Source organism: Plenodomus lingam (assembly GCF_022343315.1).
Source record: "Plenodomus lingam strain CAN1 chromosome Unknown contig_11, whole genome shotgun sequence".
NCBI lineage: Eukaryota > Fungi > Ascomycota > Dothideomycetes > Pleosporales > Leptosphaeriaceae > Plenodomus > Plenodomus lingam.
Window position 1 is genome coordinate 1437480 of NW_027093929.1, and position 22492 is coordinate 1459971.

A 22492-nucleotide genomic window follows, 5' to 3' on the forward strand; every position below is an offset into this window, starting at 1 on the left:
GTCGATGGGACGAAGCAAAATCTCAACGCAGATACATCAAACCACACATACGCTTGAAATCGACAGGGACACCGTAAGTGCCGAGACAATGCGAACGCTTTTCTGTTCTGATCTTTGCAGCTGCTTTTACCCTCTGTATACTTGAGACATGGTAAACGCACGGCCTACATACTTACCTACGCTATCAGGCCTTCGCCCTTGGTCCTCGTTCCACAAGCCCTTGCACAAGCGCAACAACAAGGTCCAGGTCTGGGGGCTTAACCGGCCTCCAGACTGACTCTTAAGCCCCAATCAGGTTAGGAAGAACATGTGATACCGCGACGCGTTCGTTAGGTGCATGTACGTGTCCAATCGCGTCTGCTTCATCTTGCCCATGAATGCTGGGCCTGATAGCGGCCTCCGGCGAGGAGTCGGCTATATATACATAGCTGTGTCCACGTAGTGTTGGCCTGTTGTCGCTGTTCTCCGTTTGACAACACGTCTGCCTGAGGAAAATTTCCCCCTGTTTTGCTTGCGTCCTGATTTTTCTGCACTGGTTGCCTGTGGAACAAAAGATACACATATCGCAGGCGCCTGGATACTAATAGTCAAAATCCATCGGAGGTCGGCTTTGATCATCCAAAAGTCATCATGTTTTCATCGAGCCGAACACGCTATCAGGAAGGCAGCTTCTCGAAACACCGAGCAAGCAAGTCAAAGTCGTCTAAGAAGAATCCCTCCTTCCGAGACTCCCCAAGAAAGGTAGAAAGACTTGTGCAACAGGCTCAGGTATCATCACCACACTCTAATCAGACATCGCCAACACTTGGGAGGTGAGTATTCGCCTTCATACTTCGTCGACGAGTCAGTGACTAATGATCCCACTAGTGCAATCATCACAATATCGATCGGCCATGAACAGCGACTCTTCGCAGCCCATGAAGACGTTTTGTCGCATTCGCCTTATCTCCAAGTCGCTTGTCAAGGCCAGTTCTTCCAGACAGCCAACAAGCGCATCGATCTACCCGATGAGGACCCTGAAGTCTTCTCATCAATACTCGAGTACCTGTACAAGGGTGACTACTACCCTCGCATGGAGTATAATAAAAAGCGCAACAGCTGGAATCTTGAGGATGATTGTACCGGCAACGGCAACAACGAAGCCGTAATCCAGTCTTCTGTCGGACCGATCTTGAAAGATACCGTCATCTACTGTCAAGCTGACAAGTACGGTCTGGAAGAGCTGAAGAAGCTTGCTCTCAAGAAGCAAGGTCTCCAATCTGGCATTCAGTGCTCGACCATACTCACGTCTGCTCGATTCGCATATGCCAACACTCCCGACACCGACTCCAAGTTGCGAGCTCACTATCTTGCTCTCATAATTCGAGCCCGACACACATTCAAGCGCAGCGGCACAATGCAGAACGAAATGGAACAAGGCGGCAAGCTGTTCTTCGATCTCTTTGTGGCCATGGTCAACCACATGGACGACCTATCACAGAGGTCGCCTCACTATTGATGGCTCTTGTCATGTCGATGCTGGTGAACGATTCATCAACGCCGTTTCGACCCCTCCTATTGTCATGTCAACTCTCATTGATCATGTATTCATCGGATTTGGAACACAACCCCATTCTTTTAATGACCTTTAGAACTCCTCGCACACGTCGTCATCATCATTGATACCTCTCACTTCTTGTATATTTACTCATGTCTTTTGCTTTACGGTCCTCTCTTTATCGTTTCATTCATTACTAATTTGCGCAAGGCGTTATGTTTGGGGCGGGTCGCCTAAACACAGGTTTTGGCCATGTATTTGTACTCTAGTTCCCAGTTCACCTCAGGCTCTAACGTCTGGGCTGTTTCTCTTTTTTGACAAACGTTCAACCTCACGAAATCGTTGAGATCATACAGGCCAAGTTGTCCTTTGCGGTCTCTGTTCCCCTACAAGAAAGGCAAAACCACACCAAATTGCCCGTGGAACGTCAGCGCATCTGCTGTTCTCTTATTCCCGTTCTTATTATCATCACGATCAAATTGTATCACTGATAGCTATGTTTTGATATCTCCCGCGCTAGAACAAGATTGGGAAATGCATATCTACACAATGATGAAACAGACTGATGTTTCTAAGTCGAGCACTCTAAACACTACCGTCTTTCAGATTCATTCTCCCTCTATTTTCGTTCTCCTGTCAGACAACACAACCACAACCCCAAACTCACCCAAGAGCCACAATCCTTGGCTGACCTCATTGGTCGGAACTCGGCACGATGCACCTCACACAGCCCATACTCATTCACCAAGACACCAACATATATACTGCACTTGCTACAACCAGCTCCATGTCCACAGTAAAAACAAGTTCCATCACACTTGGAATGAACTAAACAAACCTCTGTTCCTTTTTGTATTGTATGACAAACCACCTGCATCCTTCACTTGACCTACCAGACCCAGCCCTCCACCCAACCCAACCCAACCCAACCCAAACCATGGAGCGACCCCCCCGACACTCCATCCAAAACATATCCGCCAAACGCGCTGGCGGGAAAAAAGTCCCCAGACCCTATCGCAAGTACCACAACCAAGCGCATCGGAAGAAGACCACGAACAAAGAAGCCGGGCATGTCGCGGCCAAGGCTTCGAGTTTCTTTGTTCGGGCTACGAGGGCTGCGTTTGAGGCGTTGAGTTAGAGGGTATGGCGGACTGTTGGGGATGGAGGATTGCGAGGCGTAGGGAGGGGGTGGGGTTGCGGGCAGCGGGAGGGTGCGTGCGTGTATGCATGCGTGTATGAGTTGGCTGAATAAGGGATGATAGGTGAGGGATATGGTACCGCAAGTAGCTGAGCTGATTCAGGCTCGCATGTGTACGCGGCAAGCGAGCAGGATAAAAGAATGGCAAGGCAAGAGCCATTCAACCCAGGGCACCTAAATTGAGCCGCTCAGAGACTGTCGTGGAACTCTCCTCCGATTGAGAATTGGCAGTTGTTGGCGTCATTCGAAGTCTCCAAGGACCTGAGACAGGTTTTAAATTCTAAGATGGCTTGTTCAGGCGAGGATTAGAATTTAGTGGAGCATAGGTGAGGCAGCTAGCCATGTAACTAATACAGCTGTTTTTGGCCTAGTTCTTAGTATATAAATGGACTTAGCACAAATCTCTAGCGTAGCACACCATATCCTTGTCAAATCACTCTAGTTCCGCGCCGGATTGTGCAGTTGCAACCCCTCCCCTCACTTTCAATTTAACAAAGGTATACTCTATGTTAAGGCACACTCTTCCATCAATCAGATCATCCCAGATCGTATAGTGGTCAGTATTTCTGCTTGTCATTGCCCTGAAAAGCAGAATCGCAGGAGACCTGGGTTCAATTCCCAGTCTGGGAGCTTATACCACATCTTTTTGCTTTTCTTTTTGCTTTTTTCTGAAATAGTCGCCACCGCATTTTTGCGCGCAGTTAGGTACATAACGTGAGACACCGCATCTATGTTATAACGCTCGCTGAAGGACAAGAAATCAGCTAATCCGTGTACAAAGATCAACTGCGCGATTGCAAGTTAGATATCTCGGCTACATGAAACTTATTTGGGGAGAAGGTTGCTTTACGAAGTATTAGCATCATGCACATGCTTTCTAAGGTGCTGGTGTTCATGCACCCCACCATCAGCTAGTCTCTTATTTTCGACATTGTTCACAAGTCAAGCAGCGGGTGAGCACTGATGGAAAAATTCAGGCACAAAAGTCCGGCTAAGATTAACCAACCGCCCAAGGACACGAGGGAACCGTCCCCATCCCACCTCCCCTGCACTCCTAACCATGGACTGAAATCGAATAAACCCCTCGCACTAGGCTAAAAAAGCCAACTTCAATCACAGTCACATCAGAGTCACAATCACAGGGGCAAGGGCAGCAATCTAACAACGCGATATCAGCTGATAGGGCGTACTCGCGTCTGTGCGTCGACGCGGGCGGTGGGCGCGCTGCTACTTGAACTATTGGGTCGCGGCGCGGCCTATATCCGATGTCTTTGTTTCACGGAACCTTAAGGGCGAGGTTAAGATGCAAGGAGGGAGAGGGACTGGGCCGTCTTGGACTAGAACCCGTATTGTAGTTTTCTTTATGAGTAATATTTAGGCCGTTTTACTTGTATTAGAGCTTGGTATTTGGTGGGCTGCTGATGCGTTTTGCGCTGGGAATAACAGCCTCCTTCATGAGATGCGGCCACCCAGTAGTATGATGTGGGTGTACTGCGTTGGGTATCATGACGGCCAAAAGGATGATGATTTCAGGTATCGGACAATCAGACCCCTGTTCCGGGAAAGGCACCTTTTTTGTTCAGGACTACCATGCCATGTTCACGGGAAATGTAGCCCTTCATCAAACCCTGCAATAGCGTTAAGAAAGATCAGAAGCGGAGCGCAGGCCTCTGTGTACATACCTTGTAGATCTGGTTGGCCAGTAAACATTCCACTTCATCGTCCTCCACGGCTTGGCCGCTGCCTTTACCTGCAATACCCATTCTAAGCGCAGCGGCGAAGTTCGCGAGCGGTATCCTTGACTTGCGTATCCTGTCCTTTTCTGTTTGTCCCTCTTTGAGATCGTCGTAGCCACCTGCAAGGTAGACTTTCCTCAATAGATTTCGCAGAGCGATGTCTCGACTTCGTTCTAATGTGAGAAAAATACGCCGTTTTACAAACTCTGGCTCGCCTTCGGCGAGCGCTTTGTCGAAACCTGTAAGATCTCCCCGCTTGATGCATGCTACGAGTGGTCCGAATATGCGTTCGAGGCGAGGAGCTTCGGCAAGAAGTCGAGCGGTAGGAACTTGGTGTTGTGTGATGAGGCGACACGGAATCAAATAGGTCAGGATCAGGCTAATGCGATCAGTATGCATTTTACGTCTGTCATATCCAAACTTACGACTTGTTTTGCTGTGATCGCGACCAGCAGGACTCCCAGGCCTCCTGTAAGCTCTCCTCGGCCTGTAATTTGTCAGAACAGGGTTGTACCATGGTTCATTCGTGCATACTTTTGCATAGTCTTCCTGCAAAAACGCCAATACCCCAGTGTAGTATTTGTACGTCACTCTGTGTGCTCGTGGGTAGAGGTCGAAGGGAGGGAGGTCGGCTTGTGCTTGTATGGATCGGACGACATTTTTTGACAGACTGATGGCTTTTAACTACAGGGTTCAGATCAGCCATTGTTTCTGATGCATGTTCAACATGTGTCTTACCTTGAAGTATGTCTTGAACTGCAGATTGGCAATGCAATAAACTCCCCACTTTCGAGACACGGACATGTCTGGGTTCCTGGGTGCGGGTCAGATGGAAGAGAGATAAGAGGAGCATTCTAGCATACCTGTCACCAAGACATAGAGCAAAAATGCGGTTGAAGACTCGTGCTGCTTCCTCCAGCTTCTGGTTTTGTGCCACTGAACTCACGATATCGTCCGAGTAGCCAGTGTTGAATGTCACTGGCTTCGACTTGGCCAAGAACTCGTCTGCTTTGATCGCAATCTTCCTAAGGTGATTTGCCGTGAAATATAGTGTGAAGATAGCCCATGGTGGCAGTTGTCCGGCAGAAATGTGTTTGATAAAACTACTGGTCAAGTCTTTCCAAGTGTCATACACTGTAACGTATTGACGATCTGCGAGCCGTCCTTGGTTGGCAGCTTCGTCGGCCTTTATAATCTCCCTGACTGCGCGCCAATAGCATGCGATGATCTCGACCCAGGCCCCGGCTTCCTTGTTGGACATGCGCGTGTTGTTTTTGTTTGATTTGAGCGCATATCTAATGTCGCCTTCAATCTTGTCGTCGTTTGACGCTCGATAGAAGTCATATAGCCGGCCTGGATCATGAGCTGGCGCAAATGGGCTCAGAAAGCTGGCAACAGGTTGGGCGAGGCCTGAGGTGTAGGCCTCGTGGAAAGGCACCAGTGCAGCTTGCATAATTCCGCTGTGTGACCTGGCAATGAAGTGAAGTGGAAATTCCGCCTCGCCGAAATTGTATAATCGTGCGCAACCAGCCGTTCGTGTTTCAAGCTTTGAGCATGGTTTCCAACGGCCTTATCCCAAACGCTCGAGGTTGTGATGTTGGTGGTGGAGCTCAATGGCTTACGTCGGTAGTGTCGCTGTTGTCGGTGTTTGCGGCTGTTTGCACGCCGACGCTTGACCCACATCATTCTCGCCTGCCTGCCAAGCAATGATGGCTTCCATGTTGGGCTAGCGCGCACGAAGAAGCGAATTCGACGGCCGGGCGTCCACACAGCCCTCGATTGACCGACTTCCAATTCCCAACTTCAAGGGTACTAACCTCGCAGCACAACAAAGGTCAGTGAATCTTTCTTATTGCTGATATTGCTATCGCTAACAGAAAAGCAGATGGGTAAGCAGATTCTTTTTCCCCCTCCGCAGTCCCTGTCCCGCCAGCAATTGCAGTCCCATGGAAATTTCGATCAAGCCCTGCGCAAACGAACTACGGCCTCTTACCATGGCGATGGTTGTGCAAAAAGAAAGCGGTTACTTGGATGAGAGTGGATAAGGATATTCGCTCGATATTGGCATACTGGAAGTTCTTGGAGAGTCGCTGTAGGGGTGTTGAAGAATTTCGTCAACCGACCGTCGCGAAAGCCGATAGCCCACGGAATGTCGCTCAAGTACCACCATATGCCCAGCTCGCGCCAACTCCGTCTTCTTGGGACTATAACTCGTGGATAAAAACGCTATGAGCATTGTACAATCATACTAACACTGTCACAGCTCGCTTCCAGGAATACCAGATCATCGGGCGCCATCTGCCCTCAGAGGCCAACCCAGCCCCCAAGATCTACCGCATGCGTATTTTTGCGCCCAACGAGGTTGTCGCCAAGTCACGGTTCTGGTACTTCCTTGGTAAGCTCCGCAAGATCAAGAAGGCCAACGGTGAGATCGTCTCCGTCAACCAGGTGTGTACCAAAACCATTTGTCGAGGGCTAGGACTTGTAACCTAACAACTATCAGATCCACGAGAAGCGCCCCCAGAAGGTCAAGAACTTCGGTATCTGGATCAGGTACGACTCGCGCTCCGGTACCCACAACATGTACAAGGAGTACCGTGAGATGTCCCGTGTCGCCGCTGTCGATGCTCTCTACCAGGATATGGCCGCCCGTCACCGATCTCGTTTCAGGTCGGTACAGGTACGTTGTTGAAGCATCCAGCAAATATCCCCCTTCTAACACAATGGCAGATCCTCAAGGTTGTTGAGATTGAGAAGACCGACGATGTCCGCCGACCATACATCAAGCAGCTCCTCGTCAAGAACCTCAAGTTCCCCCTCCCCCACCGCATCAACAAGAAGGCCGGCAAGAAGATCTTCTCCTCCACCAGGCCATCCACTTTCTTCTAAGCGTGTTTCTCATTACGGAGTGCGGTCTGGATGGGCAGGGACAATATGGGTTTCCCTTGGTTATGCATGCTTCACGAAAAGAAGTACATTAGGAACGAATGAAATTCCCTGATACCTCCATTCGAGTCGTCGAGTCTGTGATGCATGTTGGGAGGAGCCTAATGATGTACATGGGAGTGTGGACAGGAGCCTAGAGCGACCAAGACAGGCATGCCTGTAGGACATCGCCGATGCGACAAATGTTAGACAATGAAGTCATGCAACGAATTCGTATTCATGGCTCCTAAAATGCTCATATGTGTTTTATCCATTGTCTGGACTACTTCGTATAACTTGAGGTTTAGCAAAGATTTTTTCCCCTCGACACTACGTCACAAGCTCGCTATGCATACTGACTGCAATTGCGTTTATTCCATATGCCTGTTCCTTTGGACGTTGGCCAACGATAACACACATTCGACGAAACCCGATCGCAAGTATTGTCAGGAACCGTACACGTTCATTGGCGCAAGCGCGTGGCCAGTCTGAATTCTTACCGCCTTCGCATCGACGTCGAACACCAATTCGGGACCTCGGTCCCCGTCTCCCCGCATCACATCAACTCCTCCGAAAACGATGGAGTAGGCTATATGGCCTTGCGCCTTACCTGGCGCTCAAACATAGCTTTCCTTCTTCATCAACCTCACTAACCCCCAGTTTTACTCGTCCTGGTTCTCTACAAACTTAGGTCCTGACACCCTTTCCCTCCTCAACTCCAACCTACATCTTCATCGCCGCCGCATCACACGCCCACCACCATTTTACACCACACACGCGCCTACAATAATCCACTATGCTATCCCGCGCCCACCCGCCCATTTCCCTCCCCACATCCTACGACACCCTCCCTTTCACCCAAATTCGCACCGCCCACCATCCCCCAGAACCCAGCATCATCATCCTGACCCTGCACCGCCCGGGCCACCACAATGCCTTTACCGACACGATGCGCGCAGAGATGGAGACGGCGTATGCAATGTTCGATGTGGATGACCGGGTGAAGTGTATAGTTTTGACAGGGAGTGGGCGGATATTTTGCGCGGGGGCGGATTTGGAAATTGGGTTCGGGAAGGGGAGGGATGGTAAGGATGGGGAGAGTGTGGGGGAGCATAGGGATGGGTGAGTTTTTGGGATTTGGTGCCCTCTTTCTTTCTGCTTGGTTTTTAACTAGGTGGGCTGGGAATCGAGAAGTTTGCTTTACTTTACGGTTCCTTCTCTTCCCTCCATGTCGCTCAACACGCCCTCCTACACCCCATCCCCCATACTCCACCTCTTAAAAAAACCCAACCTAACACCCCCATCCCCTAGCGGCGGCCGTGTCTCCCTCGCCCTTCACCACTGCCGTAAACCCACCATCGCCGCCCTCCAAGGCTCCGCCGTCGGCATCGGCATCACCATGACCCTCCCCGCAAACATCCGCATCGCGCATGCCTCAGCAAAGATCGGCTTCGTCTTCGCCCGCCGCGGTCTCGTCATGGAAGCCGCGTCGTCCTTCTACCTGCCCCGCTTAATCGGCTATTCGCGCGCCATGCGTGCCGTCACCACGGGCGCAACCTACCGCGCCGACGATGCGATTTGGGACGGCCTGTTTGCTGAGACGCTGGGGAGGGCTGAGGATGTGTTACCCCGCGCGCTCGAGGTGGCGGGCGATGTGGTGAGGAATACGAGTGCGGTCAGTACGTATTTGATGAAGGAGATGATGTTTAGGGATGCGGGGAGTCCAGAGGGCCAGCATTTGTTGGATTCGAGGGTTATCTTTGAATTGTTTGGGAGTCCGTGAGTGGTTTCTTCCTTTTCGTCGTTTCCTCTTTCGCTCTTTTCTTCGGGATGGTTGCAATCGCACCTGGTGTGGAAGCGTAGTTGCTAACGGATGAAATAGGGATAACACGGAGGGTGTGCAGTCGTTCTTGGAGAAGAGAGAGGCCAAGTTTACGGGGACACTGGATGATACTAAACTGACTCAGTATCCATGGTGGATGCCTTTGGACATCCTGGGGAGGCCCAAGGTAGCTCCCATGGGAAAGCCGAAGATTTGAGGGAGCGAATGCAAATAAATTAGAAGTATTGTCGGAGATTCTCGGAAAAGAAATAAACTTTTTCTACTAACATACTGGCAAATCATCGCAACTCCTCTCTTGTACGCTCTCATTCCATCTCACGTCCACCACATTGCCAGTCGGCTACATGCCCAAAATTATACGTTTATCTTGTTCGGGAAAATCGGTAGACTCCATCAAGTCGACTTAGTATGACATATCGACATACGAAGAAGCACCACAGATCGACTCTCGTTGTTTGTTCAGACTGCCGCAGGGTCGTTGATGCCGCCGTTGGTAATGATGTAAGTCGCTTCCTTCTCGGGCATATCTATCAGGACGGGTCAGCCATTCTGCTCGATATCCAGATCACAGAACATACCTGGGGAATCCTGTATCTTTGCCACTCGCTCTTCGCCGCGACCTTTGCGGAGCAAGATTCGTGTAGCGGAAGCGTGTGCGAGGATATGACCACCGACTGGCTTGCGACCATCAGCACCAGCGAAGAGAGCACTGGCTCCTGGATCACTCTGGACCTGGTTGGTCAGGAGCACCGCAACATTGAATTCTGCCTTGAGTTAGCAGGGGATGCAACCAATTATGGGTAGACACCGTACCTTCAGCTACATGTGTCAACTTTGAGAGGAACTGATTGAGCTTCTGTTGGCGTTCATTGAGCTCGCCACGGCCAGTATAGTCAACACGGAATAGAGCCATGATGCTGTCAATGATAAGCAGACGGTATTCGTTGCCGACGAAGAACTCTGCGACCTTGTTGAGTAATTCCATCTGATGCTCGGAGTTCACAGCGCGAGCATAGGTGATGTTGTCCTGGGCTGTACATTGTAAGTACGATGAATGTGCTTAAGACTGGGTAAAATACCAGCATCTGGATCAACACCAAATCTCTCAGCGATTTGAGCAATCCTTTCAGGTCTGAAGGTACCTTCTGTGTCTGTGGAAAGTCCTTAGCAAGTCCCCTCCTCTACGGTGATATTCCATACCAATATATGCAACCTTGCCATCTGCACCACCCATATCCTTTGGAAGCTGGGCAATGACCGACATGGTGTGCGACAATTGGGTCTTTCCGCAGCGAAATTCGCCAAAGACTTCGCTGATACTCATCGTCTGGAAACCACTGTGCATTGTCAGGACTAAACCAGACTACATTCGATCGAGGCAAGATTCACCCTCCGAGCACAGCGTCAAGGGCTTTACTTCCCGTAGAGATTCTGATAACGCGCTTCCGGTGCTGGCCGAGCTCCTGAGCAGTCTGAAAACCACCTCCGGAAGGCTGTATAACGTGTCAGAAATCATGTACTCAACTAAGCCAACTTTGCCCTGTCACCACCTAGCCTATCCAGATCGCTACGTCCAAGAGGAGAAGTATCACGCACCAGACACTTTCCCAACGCATCCTTGACTTTATCCACCTTGATCTCACTAAACCCCTTGATCTTGAGCAAGTTCCTCCGCGTCGCAGAATGCACACTCGCAATCGTGTAGTACCCATTCGCCTTGAGCTTCGCAATATCGACCGCGCCGATACCATGAGCTTGTATAGCATCGACATCGACGATAAAACCGTCCTGTGTAACAAAAGTATAGTATCAGTTACTGTTTCACGGCCCTCAACGCTGTGACGGATGGGTCCAGTGCCAAAGTAATAGTACCGTGCAGAGTCAACCCAATAAATACCAGGCAGAGAAACCAAAAGACAAAAGCGAAGAACAGGGAGATATTACATCATTATTAGACTCCTCACTCGCAACCGAAGAAGGTGCCATGACGATGATGATATCCCGGTCAGTGTCAGAATCGCTGTTGAGCGGTCGATACAACCGCCTATGAAGACGAGCTGGAGAGAACGATGCAATGAATGCATAGAGTGAGAGAGAAGTCTAAGGGCAAAAGGAAGATCCTGCAAGGTTTTTGGTTATGAAGAGGAAGGCACGATAGATGAGACGCGCCGTGGACGCGAGATCACGTGGTTGATCATAAGGTGGAAGGCACGGTTGGCGTGAGAATCTGACATGGATTCTTGGGCACATTGGATATCTGGAGATTTGGAGCTGCTCTTTTGTACTGACCACGCAATAGTGAACATGTACCTATGTCGGTTCTCCATGGTGGTGCGTCTGTAGATTGTGTACATGTCAACCAGGCAACTCATTCGCTGTCTTCGGGCACAGGACTCGCTAAGCACCACAACGCACATGAAAGGTATACTAGGCACAAACAGATCGTTCAAATGTATACATGTTGATGACATATTACCAGTCACTGCATGAAAACGAAGAACTATATAGTGATTTATGGAACAAAGGCAGATAAAGCTGCCACCTCAGCTCCGACAAACAGACACATAAACCTCACTGCTCCTCATGCTGCCCCCAGTTCCCTCCACAACTTCCCACTACCACTGACACCACAGCCGCCTTCCCGGTCCATCGGCGAATCTCATCAGACCCAAACACACGTAGGTAGCAACCTGCAACAACTAACGGAGCTGGCCAACCTACAATGCATGCCGGGATCAAGAAACGCAGTCTCAACTTGCCAAGCCGTCGTCTGTTCGAAATAATGGTAGAATGGTTGAAGCAAGATAAGGAATATAACGTTTGTGGGTATCAGCGTGGGAATCGTGAAACTTTTGTCTTGCTCGTTGATGATTCGTGAAGTCAAGGAGTGTGTCGGATGTGATGTTGAAAAGGCCAAGAAACGATTGTGTTATGCGTATGGTAAAAAGAAACTGTCGAGTAATTGTGAAGAGGGTTGATTGGTTGCTGTGATTCTACTCGCAGCAACATTGGACTTTGGCCGTTGCTCGCCGCCTAAGCGACAGCAGTGGTCGGCACAATGGGCTGGACAGCAACGGGAGCAGATGCACCGGCGGCAGCGACATCGCCGTTGACCTCGGGTTGAGCGCAGTCACGGGAAATATGACCAGTCTCGCCGCAGCGGTAACAGGTCTTCCCAGCGGTGTTGAGAGGGCCGCCGTTGGGCGCTGTGCAATCGCGGGAGATGTGGCCTGTCGTCTGTTAGCCACAATGCCTTGTCACCAGGCCAATGTACTCACCCAACTTGCCGCAGGCATAGCACTTCATGGCCTGAGCCTGGCAATCGCGGGCGAAATGGTTAGGTCCGCCGCACTTGTAACAGGTAGCAGGGCGAGCGCCGCCAGCGAAGCCGCCCCTGAAACCTCCTCCAAAGCCACCGCCACGCGGGGGCGCGCCAACTCCACGACCTCCCATTCCTGGGTTTGGGCAGTTGCGGGCGAGATGGCCGGACAGACCACAGCTGTAGCAACGTCCGCTGGTGCCAGCTCCACTCAGGCGGAGAGTTGGGCAGTCGGCCTGAACGTGGCCGAGTCCCTGGCAGTGGTAGCACTGCTTGGCTGCCATGTGTCAGTTCCTGGGTCTTGCAGTGGGTGTTGCGAGAGCTATCGCCAGTGTGCCAGAGTTGTGCGTAAAGCGAGGCTTTGGGCTAGCGCAAGGCAAGGTGTGGGTGGTAAAACGTACTCTCAGTGGTGCGTGGATGAGGGCAGCCATTGGACTCGTGGCCGGGCTGCTTGCCTTGTATTGGGTCAGCGATCACTCATAGTGGTCCGGAAGAGTATCGCCTTACAGTTGTAGCAGAGCCTCTCCGAGGAGGAACACACTTCTGTAATTCCATGTTAGTCGCATGCTCGATTTCGAAATGTTGCACAACGCCGACCACACAATGCAGGAGCCACGAACAGAAACGCCGACCGGCAACAGGCTTCCCGATCCTGTCTCGCTGCAGTGTGCGCCAAAGCCAATGCGCTGGTGGAGCTCTTACCAGCATAGTGTCCTACGTTTCCGCATTTGAAGCACGCGCGACGTGATAGAGACGACATGGTGCTTGATTCCTTCCTAACGATCTAGCACAGGTATAAGCATCCAAGCCATGTGCTGTTCTGGGTGCGAGCGAAGAGGTGTGGATCGATGGTGAACGTTGGGATAGACCCAGGTGGTCTGTGAGCGCGCTGCGTTGACTCTGACGTCTGCAGGTCCAGCCATTTGCTGGCGAGCGCAGGAGGGGAGAGGGGGGAGGGTTCTCGTCGACGGGGTTAGGGCATTAGGGGCGCAAGTACCTGCTTCCAGCTTCGAACTTCTTCAATTTCCTTCACCTGCGTTTTGCTATTAGTCGCAGATTTTTCGGGAGCGGTCGAGGGGTTGGGCGATGGATAGGACGCCAGGCGCAGCCGTCACAGACGATAAAGCGCGAGGCCAGAGCGGGGGCGCAACGTACTTTCTAGCTTCCTAACCTTCCCTCAGCGACACTGCTGCGACCGACCTCCGAAATATCTGAGTTGTGGTTGGAATTTGGTGGTTGTAAGAAAACACCAAGGCGCGAGGCAAAAAGGGAACCTGTTAGGCCTTGGATCAATGGGCAGCCGTGGTCCCTGCCGCGCTAACAACAATGCGCAATTTGTGTCCTTTCCGAGGTCGACTGCACGCAACGGCCCTGGAAGCGGGCCAGATGGTCCAATCCCCATGGCCTGCAGGATGAGCGGCCTTGCCCAATTCCATTTAGACACAGTCCGGCCTCCTATCACACTGCAGCTGTTGTGTCATTAAGCGGGAGACTAGAATCGAGGGGGAAGTGAGCGGCAACAGCGGGGCGGGCGGGGGACTCGGAGGGAGGGAGGATGGTCGTTTAAATGCAATCAAGCCCAAGCAAGCACCCAAGGAGCCGCATGAACCTTTTCAGATTGCACATACTATTACTCTATACTATACACATACTCTAGGATCCCACCCCTGACTAGGTAAGTCCATGGAATCCTGCAAACAGTACTCAGTGCACCGTCATCCCCCAATGCGATACTTGACAACACCACGTACACTCCTCACCACTGCCAGCACTTGGGTATACTGTTATTCAGCGCCCAAGACAGCTTGAGCCTCGTGTGGGTGACGTCAGACTCTGGCACTGCTTCGGCGTGGCAATCGGGAATCAGTCGACACCTAACCACCAGAGTATAGAGTACAGAGTGCATGCATGCATGCATGAATGGCCTGACGTCTTGGCGACAAACATACCTACTGTACCTAGGTACCGTTTCGCAGTCGGAGATGGCTGGAAAAAGGCATGAAGTGGTTGTTAGTCGACTGACTCTGTTTTGCATCTTCCAAATCATCATCACTTTGTGCATGTCCGCGCTCCTCATGGTAAACTTTTGCATTGATTCTCATTTCATGTTTCCAATCTGCAGATATCACAAGGATGCATTCGGCCGTGTCGTCCCAAAAAGCAGGTTGCCAGGTGCAAGTATGCCGAGTTGAGCCTTGATTGCCCTCCAGTCTGGAAGCGCTTTAAACTTCTAGTCCCGAGGCTCCTCAGACTCAATCACTGCAGGCGCTTTGATCGTGCGCGCCTTGAGGAAGTCGAGGCCTTCTCCGCCCTGTGACCAATGTCAGTGGATCATCAGCATGTACACGGCTCTCCTGATAGACTTACGTAGGAGATGAGTGGTGACACTTCGACGCCCGCCTTGGGATCTTCGCTCACAACAGTAGCTCCCGCAGCTTGCACCCACTTCTTACCCTGGCTCATGATGTCCTGCTTGCTCGTATCTGGGTCATCCTCGCCAGTTCCCCTCGCGTTCTTGAGAGGTGAGAACTCGTCCTCACGCTTGACCTCCATGCATGCAAACTTGTCAAGTGTAAGGAATGGGAAACAGTCAAATACAAACTGCTCCAACTTGATGCCATTTGGCTTTTCCGGCTTAACAGTCTCGCCAGTCTCCGTATCGACATGTGGAATCTTCTTGCGGGCAATGTGGTGGGGCAGCTTCTTCGCCCACTCGGGAATGCTCTCAAGGAAGCTGAATGAATAATAGTGGTTGACAATGTTGGCGGCGCGGAACTTCAGTAGCTCAGAGTCCTTGGGATCCTTCGCTTCGGCGTCTTCGGTAGAGATTTCGCTGTATTCCACAACGTCGGGCTTTCCATTCTTCTGCAAGATAAGGCCCACCGATTCTTTCGCATTACGCTTGCGAACGACCTTGGTGGCAATATCGACATTCTTCGATGCCGAGAAACCAATGAAGACAGGGTCTGCTACCTTGACAAGGCAGTTGTCGACGCAGTAAGCGTGGATGTGTTTGATTCCTCGCTTGCCCATATCTTGGACAACGCCAGACTGGATCAGAGCCTGGTAAAGACCTCCGTTGCCATCAGGAGCGACAGCAACCTTGGACTTGCTCTCGAGCAGGATCTTGCCTTCATTTGAAATACATGGTAGAACACCTTGCTCAAAGATCACGACGTTCTCCTTCTTGAGGCCGAAGAAATTGTGTTCCTCGAAGAACTTGGCAGTGGGTCCTCGAGTAGGTCCACTGGTCATGACATACCAGGGAATGATGACGCTGTCCTTGCCATGCTTCTTTGCTGCTAGCAGCTCCGCTTTCTTGATTCTTTCACCCTGTAGCTGGAAAAGGCTCTTCTTACTGGGGAGCCCAATATCAAAGCAGCCTTTGGGCGCAGAGCTACCCAAGCGTGTGCCCTGGCCACCAGCCATCAAGACGACGGCTACCTTGTTCTCCGCGATCAAAGCTAGACCACTTTCATACCATTTGTCGAGGTTCTCCTGCGAAGAGTCGAGGATGGAAGATGTGGCATCTTGTGGCAGCGGCTCGAGTTTATCAGCTTCGGTGGACTCTGACTTGGCGGGGTGCAGTGCACGCTCGGTGATTTCGTTGATGTAGTCGGGATTGAAGTTGCTCAGTTGCTCGAAAAGGCCGGCCCTCTCAGCGGTAGAGAGCTTGTCGTAGAATGCCTATCATTCATCTGAAGTTAGCATAAAAGGAAGCTTCATATAAGTGGCCTCGAGGGAGTGCGTGTAGTGTTCCTTCCAAGAGCACCTGAATGGCGGTGACGCGTACAAAGACTTGTTCCTGTCCAGCCTTCTCATACTTGGATCTCAACTGATTGAACTCCTGCTCAGAGGGCTCCTTGACGGAGGCACCTTGAGCAGACCCTCCTGTAATGTGAAGCTTCTCGAGCGCACTGTGGATAGTGTCCTTAACAGCCTCCATGATGTTGTTTTGGCGGGGCAATGGTGGGGTGAAGGCAAGGGTCTTGCTGCCGACAGTACTTGAGCTGGCAGTACGATTCTGAGTGATTGTGCAAATGGCAGAGAAAAAGAATAGCAGAGAGCTCCTCTATGACAGTGAGCCTTGTTCAAGACTGCGGAGGAACTGAATCTGTGCCTGTTGAACTCTGCCAGCAGCTCTAACGCCCGCACTGCCCCACTCCGTCCCTTCTCATCGCACATGGAGCACAGGCCTTGCCAAATACGTCAGAGGCCAGGCGGAACCATGACCAAAAATAGCACACCCGACACAGTTCAATACGAACATGGGAAACATTTGTTATTCATTGAACTTCGTAAGTTATGCTGCTACCGATGCTGAGACTAACCCTCGCAACGACCAGTCCACCAACGCCAGAATCGTCAAAGGCAATTACCGGTACCGGGCAGCGAGCAAAAAGTCCCGCTGCATGCTGCACGTAATGCGGCGCAATTGCACTGCATACACCAAATGTCTACAGCGCATGTAGGACCCCAAACGCCGTGAGAATGCGAACTTTATGCGTGTCCATTGACGCCATTAGCGTCAACTTTTTCTGCCTGCTGTTCCTCGATTGACTTCAGTGACTTGACAGGCGCAGGGTTGAGAATGCGGCTGGCGTCGATGAGGCCGGCATTGGGGTTCAGTACCAGACCAAAGCCGGGGAGATCAAGCGTCTTGACGTCCAAGTAACCCTTGGTCGGTACGGGCTCGTTCAGGAACAAGTCGCCAAACACCGGTAGAACTGACTTGCCGTCCGGGCTGTTCGCAAGGTATTCTTGGAAGGGTGACTGCGGCTGGGTCACAACAAAGTGGTAAGAGTATGGTCCACTGGCGTGAGGGACGACAGGAATGTCGTATGCAGAGGCCATCGCTGCAATCTTGAGAAGCTCCGTCATGCCTCCTACCCACATCACATCGGGCTGCAAGATGTCCAGATTGCGGCCCTCGATCAGCTTTCGGAAACCATATCTGCTGTATTCGTGCTCGCCAGTTGTGAACTTCATACGAGGATGAGCACGTTTGATCTGTTCGAAACCGTCCGTGTCATCGGGAGACAGGCATTCCTCCCACCAATTAAGGTTGAGGTGTTCAGTGGCCTTGACAACCTCGATGGTGTAGGATACGTTGAGAGACATGTAACAGTCGACCTGATCAAAAGGTTAGCCATAGTCTACAGTGATGAGCTACGACTTACCATCAACGGGAAATCGGGTCCGACACTCTCACGGTGCTTCGTGAGGAACTCGACATTCTTCTTCAAACCTTCGACACCCTCACCAGGGCCATATGGAAGTGGCACTTTAGCACCAATGAAGCCCATAGCCTTTGCTGCTGCTGGCTCCGGCCCGGTGCAATAGAAGTTGAGGCGCTCTCGTGTAGCTCCACCAATCATCTTGTAAACTGGCTCTTGGCGGATATGGCTAAATACTCAAGTTAGTGTATACCTTGAACGGCAAATCCAGAAATCCGTACCCGAGAAGATCCCAAATAGCAAGGTCAATCACCGAGATGACGGCGACTGGGAGTCCCTTTCTGCCGTAGAACATAGAGCCACGGTACATCTGCTCAAAAAGGTGGTTTGTATCCCGTGGATCTGTAGCGTATCAGCATTGGATACTGCGCAAACTGTAATACTGCTTACCTTGACCAATTAAGAATCGCTCAAAATGCTCGGCTACCAGCCAGCACGCTGGGGGCCCTCCAAAACCTGGGATATCTCAATTAGCCAGCTGCGATACATGACCGAGGAACAGCACACACCAGTGGCAAAGCCTTTGGTCCCATCAGTAGCCTCAATCTCCACACAGAATGATCCCAGGACATTGATTCCCCAGCTTGTCCTTGACGTTCGGTACTGCTCATACTGGCTCATTGGGGTCGAGATCTTGGAGTCGATCAACCAATGGCCGCCCTCGACATTGTGGTAATCACCACCACTACCAGGGCCTCGTGTGAGGAATGTCCGCACGTGCTTGATAGTAGGGAACGGGCGCGCAGCGCTGCCAGTTTCTTTGGTGGAAGGCATCGTGATGTGAGGCAAGAACGTGGAGCCACTGGAGGAACGTGTACCAGAAGAAAGGCAAGACACAAAAGAGAGGGGTACAAAGCTGAGAAGAAAGAGACTGTGTTTGTTATATAGATGGGACAGTCATGTGCGACACGTCCAGACCTGCGACCTGGATACTTTCGGTTCATGTCGCTGCGAGCCCGACCCGAAGACAATGAGACCATTCCAAACCTTCGGCCAAGCGGTGGATCGCACTGCTGTGGAGCGCTCTTTTCACCAGCCTCGGCAGTCCGAAACGGAGAGTTGATTGACCAAACGAGTAGGGGCTTTTACGGTATGGTACTGTATCTGATACCGGAGACCCGCCCGGGGCCACCAGTCCACCAATGGTGGGCGCCTGCAAGGGGGAGACCGTGTCCGGCCGAGCAATACGGCGAATCTGGGGAACGGCCTAATACTCACAGCACTCCCCGCGCAAACTCGGGCCCCAACTCGGGCCACATCACACCGAGCACACGCTCCAGCAGCACGCCTCCAGTCGCATCCTGCCTCATGGACGCGACAGCGACAAATGCCAACGGCGGCGCATCGCACCCGCATGTCGCCAGCCCAAATGACACAGCAAAGCACTCGCAACAGTCGGCCGAAGACCATCACGACTGGAGTGGTGAGGATGCGTCCAGCGCAGACGAAGCACACGACAGGAGCCAAAGCGGTGCTCCCAGCAAGAGGAAGCGACCCTTGAGCGTGTCCTGCGAAACATGCAAGCAGAGGAAAGTGAAATGCGACCGTGGGGCGCCGGTAAGGATCACTGCTCGAGTGCTGCAAAGATGATCGGCTGACGAGAGGATCGCCATGAGTAGGCTTGTAGCTGGTGTGTCAAGAACAACTCGGCTTGCGTATGTCTAGTCCTGTGTTGAAAACTCTGTGGCTGACTCCTTGAAGGTGTATCTGCCTCGTAAAAAACCTGGATTGCGAGCTGGCTATGGCCGTGAGCTTGAAGCTCGTTTGGGTGAGTAGCATTCCACGCCGCTGCAGACCACCGGCCGAGGCACGTTGCACCCTGACACAGGGCTGGCCAAATCTCGAGCCTACGAGATTTATTTCAACGGTGTCTCGTGGCTGTGATGAAGCATCGCAAGCCTGCTTGACGACGCATCGCATTGCATGGATCATGTCGGGACACTGCAGCTAACCACTGAGTGCGTAGACAAGCTCGAACATGCACTGGCACAGCAGCAGGCCCAGATCAACCATTTGTCCACTGCGTCCATTGCAACATCGTCCCCCCACGAAATCAACACCTTTCGTAGCCCGCCCGTCATACAAACACCGCATATCCCGCGTCCAGAGACGGCCCTCTTTATACAGAAGCCCAACGCCACGTTCCCGTCGCAGAATGCCATCCAAAATCAGTTTGGTGTTACCGATGGTAGGCCGACGCCATCTGTCACAGGCAACGGTTATGGACAATCTGATGATATACATGCCGGGCTAAGCAGCATGCACCGAGACTCGTATACCCCGTCTTTCAACAATGACCAGTTTCACCCGACCATGTCAAGAGCCCTGGGTCAATCGGAGGTCGACTTTCCTCCATACGATTTGTTGTATGGCCTAGTCGACTTGTTCTTTAAGCACATATACCCCTGGTGTCCGATCTTGCACCGCCAGACTACCCTGAATTCATTGTTCGGCGACACTACTCTGGATGAGGCGGATCGAATTATTCTCCATGCGGTGGTGGCTACAACGGTCAGGTTCTCGACCGATCAACGTTTGACACCTGAAAAGAGAGCGCGGTATCACCAGAGTTCGAAAGAAAAGGTCTTGCTTTACGGCATCGAGAATAGTTCGGTCAAGTCGCTCCAGGCACTCGTGATCCTTGCATTGGATGTCGTAGGTTGTTCGAATGGACCTCCTGGATGGAACTTGCTCGCTCTCATCACACGAAGTGTCGTTCAGCTGGGCCTTTCTGTCGAAAAGTTTTCGCCAAGTGTTGCGCCCCAATACGCTTCAATCTACACACTACGGGCGATTGTCTTGCCTGAGCCAAAGGACTGGATCGAGGAGGAAAGTCGACGCAGGCTCTTCTGGATGATCTATGTCCTCGATCGATATGCCACAGTTGCAACAGCCTTTGAATTTGCGCTCGATGAAGACGAGGTAGATCGCAAGTTGCCTTGTCGAGACGACATGTTTGCGCGTAATCTGCCGGTCGACACTCGATGGTTCCATACTTCGACGAGAACTGATTACAGTGTGTAGCCCCGAGGACTATTTATTGACAAAAGTTACTGACTCATATGACTAGGTATGGACAGGCCTGAGAACTTGGGTCCCTTTTCATACTATATCGAGATTCTGGGCCTGTTGACTCGCATACACAAGTTCCTAAAAAAGCCAGTCGACATCACTTCACTCTCAGACGTAGAGAAGTGGCAAAGCGAGTACAGAGAGCTCGACAATGCTATCGAACAGTGGAAGTACAACCTGCCACAGGAATTCGGCAATTCGGCGAGGGTATTTGCAAAATCGAATGGCATGAACCAGACGTTGAACAGCGGAATGGTTATGTTGCATGCGGCTTATCATACGTAAGTCAGACAAAATCATTGATATACCACAAGGCTGACAGCTTTAGCACTATTATCCGTCTTCATTCATCCGCGGCATATCCTACACATCGTTCACCGATCTTCACTCCATCTTTTAGCGCAAGCCAAAGATGTCTTAGCGCGGTCGAGAGCATCACCGCGCTATGTGCATGCGTGCGGGATAACGGTCTCTTGAGCAAACTCGGTCCTCCATTTGCATTCTCACTTTGGGTTGCTGCTCGTGTGCTCCTTGTCCACGGCTCGACGATTGACCATCGTGTTGACTCGTCTATCGACCTCCTCGTCCGCACACTCCAAGAGTTTGGCCAGTATTGGGAAGTGGGCACACGCTACGCAAATCTTCTCTCACGTGTGCTCTCAGAATATCAGGAGAGCCAGCAGACGCCTGCTGGCGTCAATGGCGAAAGAGTTACACCTTCAACGGTAAAGATTCTGGCTGACATGCGTCGCTGCGCATTTGACCTTGACTTCCTCATTTCTCGACAACCGAGGTTGAATGCGAGACTTCCATCTGTCACGCCAGCACGCACGCCAGCGCCCAATGAGCTGGAGTATCTCGATGTGTTTGATTTCTTCAACATGCCTCGACTTCCAGTCTCGATGGATGGTGCGATGAGCTATGCAGCGCAAGATGGTAGTATGCAACTGCAAGAAGGTGGGTATGGGAACGAGTCGAACATTACGAATTATATGGTTGATGCGAGTTCGGACTGGTTTATAAAGCAGTCTTCTTGAAGAAGAAAACCCCATGGCCCCATAGTAGAACAGACTTGATGGCAAAAGCTAGGTGTTTTGGTGCTTGTGTATATTGCGCTTTTTGAAAACCTTCTTTTGCGGACTGGCAAAAGACGCTCTCTTGCGTATCTTAGTTCGAGTTTAATGTTTCAGATACCCCCCTTCTTATTATACACGATACCTAATCCATGCTATACCTTGTGTGCAACCCCGCTTTGGTGTGGCGCCTGAATGTCCCTTTGACGATTGGTGGGCTGTGTGTTGCACTTTGGTAGACAGTAGCGCCCTGTAGTCTGCTGCCGAGAACATGCTTGTCTAGTTGTAGCTCTTGAACAAGATAACCCAGGCTTGGCCAAGTACTGTAGAAAGTCGAATGCATCAAGCCAGATGTTGAGAAAGTGGTTGTGCCAGCCGACGGTGTAGCCCTTGCCTAGCCCCACAAAGAGCCTATCGATGTGGTCCCAATAGCCTCGCCAGATACACTATCAACATCTTGACAATGCTAGACCTCAAAGTTGTTCCACTTAAAAATAAGGCATCCAAAGCTTAGCTCCTCGAGGTAACGCGACCGCGTCTTCTTATCTCATC

General features: G+C 51.4%; 13 protein-coding genes across 13 annotated transcripts; 8 read left to right on the plus strand and 5 right to left on the minus strand.

Moving 5' to 3' along the window:
* Positions 1–4: 4 nt before the first annotated feature.
* On the plus strand, positions 5–261 carry IAQ61_000882 (uncharacterized protein; the record flags this gene model as incomplete). The annotated part of the gene is made up of 2 exons (XM_066094858.1): positions 5–73; positions 121–261. 2 exons carry the CDS (start codon positions 5–7, stop codon positions 259–261), a joined length of 210 nt encoding a protein of 69 aa, XP_065955166.1.
* A 369-nt stretch (positions 262–630) lies between these two features.
* Positions 631–1498, plus strand: IAQ61_000883 (uncharacterized protein; the record flags this gene model as incomplete). The annotated part of the gene is made up of 2 exons (XM_003841365.2): positions 631–812; positions 868–1498. 2 exons carry the CDS (start codon positions 631–633, stop codon positions 1496–1498), a joined length of 813 nt encoding a protein of 270 aa, XP_003841413.2.
* A 976-nt stretch (positions 1499–2474) lies between these two features.
* On the plus strand, positions 2475–2675 carry IAQ61_000884 (uncharacterized protein; the record flags this gene model as incomplete). The annotated part of the gene is made up of 1 exon (XM_003841364.1): positions 2475–2675. One exon carries the CDS (start codon positions 2475–2477, stop codon positions 2673–2675), a length of 201 nt encoding a protein of 66 aa, XP_003841412.1.
* Positions 2676–4128: 1453 nt separating this feature from the next.
* Positions 4129–6271, minus strand: IAQ61_000886 (uncharacterized protein; the record flags this gene model as incomplete). Its single annotated transcript, XM_066094859.1, is given in 8 exon segments — positions 4129–4305; positions 4325–4363; positions 4418–4850; positions 4897–4958; positions 5006–5155; positions 5210–5285; positions 5335–6017; positions 6038–6271. Coding segments are annotated over 8 exon segments (1854 nt in total), but the record flags the coding sequence as incomplete, so codon positions are not given.
* Positions 6272–6502: 231 nt separating this feature from the next.
* On the plus strand, positions 6503–7472 carry IAQ61_000887 (uncharacterized protein; the record flags this gene model as incomplete). Its single annotated transcript, XM_066094860.1, has 4 exons — positions 6503–6631; positions 6735–6923; positions 6996–7141; positions 7202–7472. 4 exons carry the CDS (start codon positions 6503–6505, stop codon positions 7470–7472), a joined length of 735 nt encoding a protein of 244 aa, XP_065955168.1.
* Positions 7473–8192: 720 nt separating this feature from the next.
* Positions 8193–8522, plus strand: IAQ61_000888 (uncharacterized protein; the record flags this gene model as incomplete). The annotated part of the gene is made up of 1 exon (XM_066094861.1): positions 8193–8522. The coding sequence occupies one exon, from the start codon at positions 8193–8195 to the stop codon at positions 8520–8522; it is 330 nt and encodes a 109-aa protein (XP_065955169.1).
* Positions 8523–8624: 102 nt separating this feature from the next.
* On the plus strand, positions 8625–9515 carry IAQ61_000889 (uncharacterized protein; the record flags this gene model as incomplete). The annotated part of the gene is made up of 2 exons (XM_003841361.2): positions 8625–9175; positions 9279–9515. The coding sequence occupies 2 exons, from the start codon at positions 8625–8627 to the stop codon at positions 9433–9435; spliced, it is 708 nt and encodes a 235-aa protein (XP_003841409.2). The 3' UTR covers positions 9436–9515.
* A 132-nt stretch (positions 9516–9647) lies between these two features.
* On the plus strand, positions 9648–10043 carry IAQ61_000890 (uncharacterized protein; the record flags this gene model as incomplete). The annotated part of the gene is made up of 1 exon (XM_066094862.1): positions 9648–10043. One exon carries the CDS (start codon positions 9648–9650, stop codon positions 10041–10043), a length of 396 nt encoding a protein of 131 aa, XP_065955170.1.
* Positions 10044–10763: 720 nt separating this feature from the next.
* IAQ61_000891 (uncharacterized protein) lies at positions 10764–11225 on the minus strand (the record flags this gene model as incomplete). Its single annotated transcript, XM_003841360.2, has 2 exons — positions 10764–11027; positions 11184–11225. The coding sequence occupies 2 exons, from the start codon at positions 11223–11225 to the stop codon at positions 10764–10766; spliced, it is 306 nt and encodes a 101-aa protein (XP_003841408.2).
* Positions 11226–11662: 437 nt separating this feature from the next.
* IAQ61_000892 (uncharacterized protein) lies at positions 11663–14076 on the minus strand. The gene is made up of 7 exons (XM_003841359.2): positions 13714–14076; positions 13556–13591; positions 13261–13342; positions 13066–13101; positions 12960–13013; positions 12518–12835; positions 11663–12469 (listed from the first exon to the last, which is right to left on the minus strand). Exons 3-7 carry the CDS (start codon positions 13316–13318, stop codon positions 12273–12275), a joined length of 663 nt encoding a protein of 220 aa, XP_003841407.1. The 5' UTR covers positions 13319–13342; positions 13556–13591; positions 13714–14076; the 3' UTR covers positions 11663–12272.
* A 712-nt stretch (positions 14077–14788) lies between these two features.
* IAQ61_000893 (uncharacterized protein) lies at positions 14789–16504 on the minus strand (the record flags this gene model as incomplete). Its single annotated transcript, XM_066094863.1, has 3 exons — positions 14789–14869; positions 14926–16245; positions 16352–16504. The coding sequence occupies 3 exons, from the start codon at positions 16502–16504 to the stop codon at positions 14789–14791; spliced, it is 1554 nt and encodes a 517-aa protein (XP_065955171.1).
* A 554-nt stretch (positions 16505–17058) lies between these two features.
* On the minus strand, positions 17059–18569 carry IAQ61_000894 (uncharacterized protein; the record flags this gene model as incomplete). Its single annotated transcript, XM_003841358.2, has 5 exons — positions 17059–17691; positions 17739–17964; positions 18017–18137; positions 18186–18251; positions 18305–18569. The coding sequence occupies 5 exons, from the start codon at positions 18567–18569 to the stop codon at positions 17059–17061; spliced, it is 1311 nt and encodes a 436-aa protein (XP_003841406.2).
* A 168-nt stretch (positions 18570–18737) lies between these two features.
* Positions 18738–22107, plus strand: IAQ61_000895 (uncharacterized protein; the record flags this gene model as incomplete). The annotated part of the gene is made up of 6 exons (XM_066094864.1): positions 18738–19352; positions 19415–19450; positions 19497–19563; positions 19762–20811; positions 20866–21148; positions 21196–22107. The coding sequence occupies 6 exons, from the start codon at positions 18738–18740 to the stop codon at positions 21902–21904; spliced, it is 2760 nt and encodes a 919-aa protein (XP_065955172.1). The 3' UTR covers positions 21905–22107.
* Between the last annotated feature and the right edge of the window lie 385 nt (positions 22108–22492).